Source organism: Montipora foliosa, chromosome 7 (assembly GCF_036669935.1).
Source record: "Montipora foliosa isolate CH-2021 chromosome 7, ASM3666993v2, whole genome shotgun sequence".
In the NCBI taxonomy this organism is placed as follows: domain Eukaryota; kingdom Metazoa; phylum Cnidaria; class Anthozoa; order Scleractinia; family Acroporidae; genus Montipora; species Montipora foliosa.
Genome location: NC_090875.1, coordinates 29,251,527 through 29,261,526, shown reverse-complemented (window position 1 = coordinate 29,261,526; position 10,000 = coordinate 29,251,527). Strand labels below are relative to the sequence as shown.

General features: G+C 43.2%; 1 protein-coding gene across 4 annotated transcripts in view; it reads left to right on the top strand.

Moving 5' to 3' along the window:
* LOC138011727 (fibronectin type III domain-containing protein-like) overlaps window positions 1–10,000 on the top strand; it is a 45,689-nt gene that overhangs the window by 29,143 nt on the left and 6,546 nt on the right. For all 4 annotated transcript variants that reach the window (XM_068858868.1, XM_068858867.1, XM_068858869.1 and 1 more), the window contains 8 exons: window positions 32–313; window positions 926–1,207; window positions 2,852–3,160; window positions 4,741–4,811; window positions 6,262–6,603; window positions 6,833–7,049; window positions 8,327–8,629; window positions 9,871–9,993. In XM_068858868.1, coding sequence (XP_068714969.1) covers window positions 32–313; window positions 926–1,207; window positions 2,852–3,160; window positions 4,741–4,811; window positions 6,262–6,603; window positions 6,833–7,049; window positions 8,327–8,629; window positions 9,871–9,993 — 1,929 coding nt within the window. The remainder of the gene's footprint in view (window positions 1–31; window positions 314–925; window positions 1,208–2,851; window positions 3,161–4,740; window positions 4,812–6,261; window positions 6,604–6,832; window positions 7,050–8,326; window positions 8,630–9,870; window positions 9,994–10,000) is intronic.

The window sequence follows — 10,000 nt, the reverse complement described above, 5'->3', positions numbered from 1 at the left end:
TTGTGACTAACAGATCTTGAATGACTTTTAGCCATTAAACCATCGTTTCAAAAGAATGGATTTGGTCCATTTTACCTGTTTCAAGAAAGTGAAGGACGATTGAAATGCGACCCCGAAGCTGCTCCGAGACCAACCATATTCAAGTGGTACAAGGACGATATCGAAATCACGCCTGGTGTGACTTACCAAATCGAAAGCGACGGCACATTGGTGATTATCAACGTCCAACGTAGCCGAGATCGGGGAAAATACGCCTGCTATGCGGAGAATTTCCTGGGGGATGATTTGGCAGAAAGCACTGCGACTGTTTATGGTAAGAAAACGCAGATTGTTGGATGAAGCGAAGTACGTCAACCTCGTTGCCAGGGTCTCTCTGAAGAGAAGAAGAGAGCCCCTGGGAATGAGGTTGAGGGTGCGAAGTATCTATAGTCTCGTTCGTTATTGGGGCGTCACGCGACTCTCGGAACGTTGCGTGACATCCAAAAAAACGGCCGCGTAGGAGACTGAAGTATCCACAGTCCGAGTGGATTCTTTGAAGACATCTGAATCCGGATAGATCCTGTTAAATGGTATTATCGAGTACTGTAAAGGAGTCATGCCTATATTTTTGAAAGGTGAACGCTTCGTATTTTTTATGAGAGCAGAAGGAGGTGGTAATTCACTGTCTCCTTTGTGGCATCGATTATGCCGATCTCGAGTGCACCTTTCAAATTTTTTTGCCTTAGCAGTGTCAAATGAACTTAGTTCAGTTTGTGGTACTCACGTAATTGACCTGACTAAAACGAACCGTTTTTACAACGTTTTTCGTCCCGTTCCGTCCCGATTTTGAACGTATTACTTACCGCGTTTCCCGGAATTCTGGCGCTCAAATCTCGAGCTGATTAACGGCAACTTTAAAACAACAGTTTAAAACCGTTGGTTTCAGAGAAGACGCGGATAATACTTGCACCAAAAGACAGGAATGTTACTGAAGGAAGCAGGGTGGACTTGCGCTGTGAGGCTCAAGTGGACGACCGGTTGGAATTGCAGTACCTTTGGAAGAGAGATGATGCTATTATCGAGTACAACCAGAGGGTCACGTGGGAACGGAATGTATTGACCATTGCGGACTTAACAGTCGAAGACGCTGGGATTTACACCTGTGTGGCATATACTCCAGCCCCAAAGGGATCTGAAGACTCTGCCTCGGCTACTATTGATATCGCAGGTAAGATTTCGGGTTAAAATAGAAAAAGAGACGGGAGGTGTGGTAACTCGCATAGATGGGGTCAAAAAATAACTCGGGTTTACATGCAATCTTACCACCCCGGTGTCGCGGGTGAAGTGAAGTGAAGTCAAGTTATTAGTCTCTCCCCTCGGGACTTTTCAAGACTAATTTACAATGCTTTATGGGAGGCTTAAGCTAGACTGCTTGTTACGCAGTTTACAATTAATTTTAGGAAGTGAAAGATGCCCCCGTCCAGATAAGGTCAGAGCAAAACACTGGGGACTACGTACCCTACTCTTATCGTCTCATCTTAACGTCACATATTATTTATGGAAATCAAAAAGGGCTTAGCCTGTTCCAGGCTCCCAGATAGTAGGGAAAGAAAAAAAAAATGCGTGCGAACTTGGGTCAACCCAAGCCCAAGCCCCCACTCGCTTTTCCCACGCAGTTGTTTTCGTTTTCCTGACTATCTGGGAGCCTGGAATAGGCTAACAAGGGCTATGAGACGGGACCTCCGGTTTACAGTCCTTATCCGAGAAGACTTGAAAGTCTAACAAATGCGGATGTAATTACAAAGGCAGCACTTTCTCCTCAGTTATTTTAAGACCCTGAGTGTTGGTCCGGCTGGAGTCGAACTCACGACCTCCCACGTGACAACCAACTGAATCACCGGTGCGCGGTTACCTTTCTCGAGGCTGCTGCATTGTCGATAAGTACGTAAACAGGCAAAATGGCGCGTGATGGATGCATTTTGGCGGTTAATGCTCTTCTACTCTCACGTTTCAGCGCTGTGGCTTCTTACTATCAATTTTAATGCTGCAACGCCTCCGCCAAAGGCAGTATATTGTGAGACGAGTTGCATGGGGGTGCACGGACGGCGCAGTGGTGAGAGCACTCGCCTCCCACCAGTGCGACACCGGGTTCGATTCCCGCCGACTTCACATTTTATTGAAACCCTTGGTTTTTGTTGGTAATTTTAAGTTGATTAACTGCAATCGTCAGGAGAGGATAAGTGTTCTTGTCATTTGTAGCTGTTCGTAGTAGAGCGAGTTTCAATCGAGTGTCGTAAAACCAAAACCAAAGTAATTACTTTGGCCAATCAAAAAGGAAGGAGACAATCCAGTAAACCAATCAAAACTCGAATTAATTACACGTAGCAGACACAAAGCGCGGGAAAATGTGCACGCGCAAGCCACGTTCACGGAGAAGCTTCGCGTTAAATAACTAGTTCTCGTTTTTGGCAATGCCAGTTTTTCCTCAGAGTTTCTCAGGTTGAAAGTAGAGTAATACTAAGTGAAAAGACGTTGAAGATAATCTGGTTTTGGTTTCACTTCTGATTGCTTGCAAAATTGGCAGAAGAACTTTGAACCAATCACTGAGTGAAGTAACGCAAAAGGAAAGCAATTCGCTAATTACTTTCGACACTCAATTGAAAACCGCTCTATCATCGCGTCTGATTTAATAAAGATAAAGCCGAGCTTTAAAGTACACAGTGTTGTAGGTGGTTGAACCTTGTAGGGGATGCTATATCCTTTTGTTCTAATACCTGTATATATTCTATACGTACAAATCTTGAAATAAATAAATAAATAAATAAATTTTCTTTGATAACTTTCCTCATTTTTCTTTCCTTCTGTTTTTTAGGTGCCCCATATCCACCATACAATCTAAAATTATCTTCCGACTGCAAAAACCGAAGCTCAACACTGACCTGGGTAACGGGCGGATCGAATAAAGCCCCGATTACTCATTTTTTGGTCGAGCGAAAATCGGACTACCCTGACGACTTCTGGCAAGTCATTGCAAATGTTACCAAGCCTAACGCCACCTCATATGCGCTGGTGAACATGGCCGGAGACGCCGTCCTGGCCTTCCGGGTTAGAGCTGTCAATGGCTTTGGACCAAGTCGCCCGAGTAAACCCACGAGCTCGTTGTGCCGAACAGACGCTGCAGGTATGCAAATTTTTGCGCAATTTTAATGAAATATCTAGGACGGTGCCTACTAATTCAAAGGTATTTTTGCCCCGATTTATGATTATACAGGAAATGTAGATCTTAAAAAGTGTTATTGAAAATCCCAAAAGAAAATTTGGAGTAACCACGCAATTTTCAAAGATAATTCATGAGCAATATTTGTAAAAGCCTTAAAAAATACAAAGAAATTTATGGCGTTCTTAATTAAATTGAAGCTTAATTATCTCTCCATGGTTACCCCCATTTTTCTTTTTGGATACCAAGAGTACTTAAACTAAGATCTACGTCCTCTGCATAGTTGTAAGCCGCGCAAAAATACCCCTTGTATTATTAGTAAGCATTACCGATAGGAAGGCCAAGTATCTCGAGATGCGCAGAACGTATGCGCAATAGCAATAGTAGGCACTGTCCTTAATTAATTTGTTTATTTATTGTTGTTCGCAGGGAGCAGGGGCAGGTATTGCGCGGGGCCTGGGTCCTGTACCTCCCTCTGTGTTCCCCAAGCGACCGACGAATGCCGTTCAATGATCCAAGATTACTGGTAGTTTTTTTTTATGATATGGGTGACGGTGCCGGTCACACTGTCAGCCGACCCTTTCTTAGCTCGACGACAAAACAAAATGGACTCTGCAGAAATGGTGTGAAGTCTTTGTTGAGTATGCGCAAGTCGTTGCCTGGAGACAGTTTCAAACCCAGGCCAAGTCTCGATCGCACTCTTATTTAGACGCCATATTGAGTTTCGCACTGAAGGCTCGATATTGACCTTCGCCTTGTCAAAAATATGATGCGCGCGCTGCCTAAACTGGTTTAACCGGAGTGTCTAGCCCAGAACTTGACACGATATCTACAGGGCATCTCTTGCTCGCCCTCTGTGAGTTTTAAAGAGGCTCTGCTCGCAGGGTGGGTGCTCGTTAGCTTGACCAACGATTTTAAAGGCCCCAGAAAGCGAGCGAATGTGGTCGCAGAAATCTTTCTCTCTGGATCAGGACGAGTCTCACAGTGCGGAAAGCACGAAACAATTTTTCCGAAAATAGGACCAAAAGTCTTGTTTCTTTGAGAAGCTGTTAAAGATCTACAATTCAAGAATTTATCAAAAATCAAACAGGTTTCTTTGATGTTCGGCAAAATCGAGTTTCATCCTGTCGTTTTCCCTTTACGCGTTATAAAACCTCTCGATCTTTAAAGGCCCTGGTCTTCATTAATGACGCTGGCATAAGCAAGAGAAACATGCACATAGTCAGGAGCTACTTACCACCCTTTGCTGAGACAAAACACTAATTATTAACGACACTTGTTTGGGCTTTTCTTTTCGTGTATAGTCAGGACATGGCTTAAGGCTGCACTCGTTGAAAAAACTGACTCAATTAATTCACGTACTTATTGCACGTGTGTACTGGGCTTGCTATTCACGTGCGCCTTCTTAAACAACTACTACGAATATGGCGGAACCAAGCGCAAGGAAGAAGAAAAATAAGCGCAAATGCTCTGAGCATAGAACCAATTGCCAATTTGTTTTCTGTAGCCAAATATCAATCATCTGTTTGTTACCTTTTTCATAGCTCCCGACAAATGGCCTGACAACTTTAGGGGAATTCCCGGCAAGGCTGAACAGCTTGACATCGGATGGACTGTAAGTACCTCAAAAATATACGTCTGTTTTGGTCCTTCCTTGACACACACATTCCACAAGATTCACTTCCCATCTATACTTGTGCGATTTAAAAATTCTCTGTTTTTACTTTTGGTGAAAACGAAGCAAATATTTTTCATCCACAGCAGCGTTTTAGAATCGTTTTTACAGGTCCAACCTAAAACGCTGGAAGCTGGTGAAAACAACTATTCAACTGGAATTCCCCACGCTTTCTACGTCATCGATTTCAAAAGTCTTCGTTCTCACTTAATGTTATTCCCTGGTTTTGCATTGCGCAACCCCACTGCGCAGACGTTCTTGCGTCATTGGCGAACGCATTTGCATAGATAAAATGGCGGATTTTCATTGACGCCAACGTTACTCCAAAGAATGACTATTGTCTCCTGACCGAGTACGGTGACACACATTTTCATTTCATTTTTTTGCCGGGAATGATGTCTTCATGGAATAGTAAAAAATCAGTAAAAATCTATGGCCAGTTTTTTGACGATTGTATAAAATTTTACGCATGGAGCCATTACGAGTCGAACAGAACAGCCCACGCTCAAGTTAAATCTATTTTGGAGTGTTAAGTACTCAGAAAGGCATTCAGATACATTTTTCAGGTATGTACGACAATTAACCGTTGAACGACACTAGGCTGTGCGTCATATCATTGATTACATTGGATTACATTTATAAAATCGAGCTAAATTTGTCCATCATCGGGGTTGCGTGGCTATTGTTAAAGTGACTTAAATAGCTGTATTCGTCGGCGTCGTACCATGGAAACGAGCACGGTTACCCCCCTTTTTAATTGCATTTTTATCATCTCCTTGACATATTAGAACAGTGTGCGAAGTTTCATCGAAAATCTATGGCAAGGTCTATTTCTAGGGAATCACCTTAAGCCGCTTTTTTAGCTGAAACTTATCTGCAACGGCGCTGCAAAACGAGTTTCAGCAGGCATTGTAACGTGTGAAACTGGTCTCGAAATGTTGTTACCAAATTCCCGCAAAGCAAGTTGATACTAGTTCCATGACCATGGCGCGTAAGTTGCGGTTTCTGATTGGCTTGCGCGGCGTAGCGAAACAAAACCGAGCGAGACCAGTTTCACGAAGTTGTGTTACACAGTGAAACTCTTGTGTTTGTCACCACTGCTATCGTTGCGACCGTTGCAGAAGTCGAAAGCGGTTCTACTTTCAAAGAAAATGTTTATTTCAGAGTGTGACCAGGATCGTGACACAAAGAAAGAACAAACGTTGTCTATAACTTTCTCACAATCTGATTGGTTTATTTTCCAAATAAGCGTTTCGGATATGCTCTTATAATTGCGTGGCACGTTGACGTGAGCATGACGCGAGAAGCGTTGTCTAGACTCTTATCGCCAACGCCAAATTAGCCAATCCGATTACGAGATTAAAAGCAATTGTGGTAAAATTTTTTGTAGGCCATGCGAAGGGTGGAGTGGAATGGTCCAGGCCTCTACTACAGGCTGTGGTATGGGCGAGTAGGTCCCGGAAACAGTTTGGAGGAAATTAAACTTGACGATCCTAAAACAGAAAGATTTAACATTCGCAATGCTGGGTATTACGTTCAGTGGCAGTTCCAGATTCAAGCTATTAACGATATTGCACCTGGACCCAAAAGTCCACTTGTTAAGGCATTTTCAGGCCAGGACCCACCCACTGGAAGACCAGAAGATGTTACTGTGGAAACTGTGACGGCACGCAGTGTGGAATTGTCATGGAAACCTGTTACTGTTACCAGAGGAAGTGTGGATGGATATAGGGTATGTGGAGAGCCTTTTCTTATGGGGAATATAATAACAGCGTTGTTAGGAGGTCGCTAACGTAGGGTGAAAGGGGCTGTCAGAGGAGTTATGAGTAAATAGCATAGGAGGGGAACGCTCTAAAGTTTTGTTGATTACTGAGTATCCACAAAAGACGGGTTGCCTCGAATGCTGTCATCGCTGCGCCATCTGCACACTCATGCTCTTTTGTGTTTCATTAATGCGCCAGATTTATTACTGGGGAGAAAGCCGTGTTTCTGCGAAGAGACGAAGACGTGCTATTCCAACTTTTGCGTCATCCACAAATGTAACGGGAGGAGGTACGCGGAGTTATACTGTGACCGGGTTGAAACCGTACACGCGTTACACCATAGCAGTCACTGCCTACAACAGCGGAGGCGATGGACCGGAGAGCGCAGAAGTTAAAGCTGATACAGAAGAAGCCGGTAAGGTTGTTCTCATGTTTAAGGAGAACTAGTACATTCCTTTCAGTTAGTTTCTTGTTGTTTTTTGTTAGTTTGTTGTTATCTTCATGAGCATCATCTCTACCTGTCGCTCATTGGAAGAGCACCCGATCAAGAGATCGGATACCGGAGTCGAAGGTTCGACTACTCGTCTCATGTCACGTAATTAGCAGTTCTATAATAACTAAGAACGCCTTGTCTTTGCATAGCTAAGGTCTCAGAACGTGAGATTTTGTCGTTCGAGAACAGGATGGAAATTCTTTTAATCTTCAAAATTTCAAAATGGGCGTTGTTTTTCTAATTAGGCACCATTTCGTGGTGTTCTCGTTTAAGTTTACGCCGGCGTGAAGATTAAGCGATGGTGCTTATATATGACCGGCCACCCCCTTTGGGAAGGGGGTATATGATAACGTTCATTTACATTGTAAGTGTTGTCTTTGAATTACAATACCGTGTAGCACTTTTATTTTGGGGAGTTTCCGCATCTGCCTGCATTGCTTTTCACTTTATTTTTGAGTTGATGTGTAAATATAATTGTACCTATTCCAATGCTTCAATGAACAGCACATTAGCTTGGCTGGCCGATGCGCACATATTTCATTTAGCTTAAGTGTCTGGTTGTGTAGGGGAGGCAAAATGTAAAGCTAGTTTTGCTGTTGTTGTTGTTGGTGTTGTCGTTTTTTGCGTTGTTGTTGTTGTCGTTGTCGTTGTTGTTGTTGTTGTCGTCGTTGTCGTAGTTGTCGTTGTTGTTGTTGTTGTTGTTGTTGTCGTTGTCGTTGTCGTCGTTGTTGTCGTTGTTGTTGTCGTTATCGTCGTTGTCGTTGTTGTTGTTGTCGTCGTTGTTGCTGTTGTTGTTGTCGTTATCGTCGTTGTTGTCGTTGTCGCTCTTGTCGTTGTTGTTGTTGTCGTTGTCGTTCTTGTCGTTGTTGTTGTTGTTGTTGTCGTCGTTGTTGTCATCGTTGTTGTTGTTGTCGTCGTCGTCGTTGTTGTTGTTGTCGTTCTTGTCGTTGTCGTTGTCGTCGTTGTTGTTGTTGTCGTCGTTGTTGTTGTTGTCGTTGTCGTCGTCGTTGTTGTCGTAGTTGTTGTTGTTGTCGGTATCGTCGTTGTCGTTGTTTTTGTTGTCGTTGTCGTTCTTGTCGTTGTTGTTGTTGTCGTCGTCGTCGTCGTCGTTCTTGTCGTTGATGTTGTTGTAGTTGTTGTTGCTGCTGCTGCGATTAAAGGTTTTTCAGCCAGTTTTGTCTATTTTGTCTTTGGTTTAGAACCTGGACCACCGTCGAATGTCAAGATCTATGCTTTTGCAAAGTACATCTTGGTCAGGTGGGAGCCTCCCTTGGAACCCAATGGCATTATTACTAAGTATCGTGTAGGCTCCAACACGTTCACAGGATCTCAGCACAACGACGTCGAGATAAAGAATTTGCAGGAAACTGAAGCTGGTGTGCGTGAGAAATTACTGGGAAATATGGAACCGGAAACGAACAATGTCATACAAATACAGGCTATGACAACCATAGGATGGGGAGAGGGCGTAAGGAAGACCACAATAACTGTGCCGTGGTCAGGTAAGATCCTCAAGCTTCCAGCCATAAGGATTGAATTTTTGAAGAAACAAGAGGCTTCAAGTAGCCTTTCCTCTGACCGCATCCCCGGTTTTGGCCATGGCCGGTACAAAGGTCACTGACTCATGATGTGTCAAAGTCACGTTTAAAAAAACCGGACATTTCGTGCGCTGAAATGGTAAAATTCTGAAAAGCAATTTTGCCGTCTAAATTCACGCCTGCCTGGGTGGCTTAAGGAAGATGGCATCCTCAGGATCGAAACCAGCATGATTTCCCCCAATTCGGTAGCAGTTGGTAGAAATACTTTTGTTATAAGTTTACGTCACCTATGACATAAACTTTTGCCTGAAATTAAAGCCGAAAGAAAACAATGGAAAAAAAGTATAAATCTTAGCAGAAATAGAATGTATGAAGGAGTTATCTTGCTAAAGAAGCAGTGGTGCTGCGTCGAAGGGGAGAGAAACTCCGGCAGAAGTGGGTTTATCATCTGAGTTTGTGTATAAAAAAAAAAAAACGGGGAGAATTCTATAAGTGATGTTTCGAGCGAAGGGCTGACGCTCGAAACGTCTGCTTTCGAATTTCTTCACGGTGGTCAATTATCATATCAACTCAGTTGATATACGAGTCTGAAAAAATGAGCCTATAAACTAACATAAATTGCATACCAAATGTAGAAGTGGTCCTTTTCCCTTTTAGTTGACGCCTGGAAAATTCAGGCAGCTTTAACGGGATTCGAAACCACTTTCTTTCTTTCATCGAGTCCTTTCACGGGTTCATATCCCATTGATTGCGCCTGAATTCTTCAGATGTCTACTATAAGGGGCAATTGCTGAAATTGTCCAGTTAAGTGCTAAGATCACTTCTACATTTCGTCTTTTACTCTCCCTTCAAATTCTAAAATATACACATGGCTTTAAATAACTTGCATGGTAGAGCGAGTTTCAATCGAGTGTCGTAAAAACAAAACCAAAGTAATTACTCTGGCCAATCAAAAAGGACGGAGACAATCCAGTAAACCAATCAAAACTCGAAGCAATTACACGTAGCCGACACAAAGCGCGGGAAAATGTGCACGCGCGAGCCACGATTGGTTTTGGTTTCACTCTTGATTGTTCGGAAAAGTGGCGCGAGAACTTTGAGCCAATCACTGAGTGAAGAAATGCAAAACCAAAGCAATCCGCTAATTACTTTCGACACTCAATTGAAAACCGCTTTAAACCGATTCTTCCTTTTTACTTCTATAGCTCCTGCCAAGCCTGAGAAGCCAGAACTCGAAGGAACAGCAGTAGATAAAGTTAGAGTTTATTACAAGTTTGGATTAGGTGGCGGCTACACCCACGAGTTCTTGGTTATGTATAGGAAGCAACGTAAGTA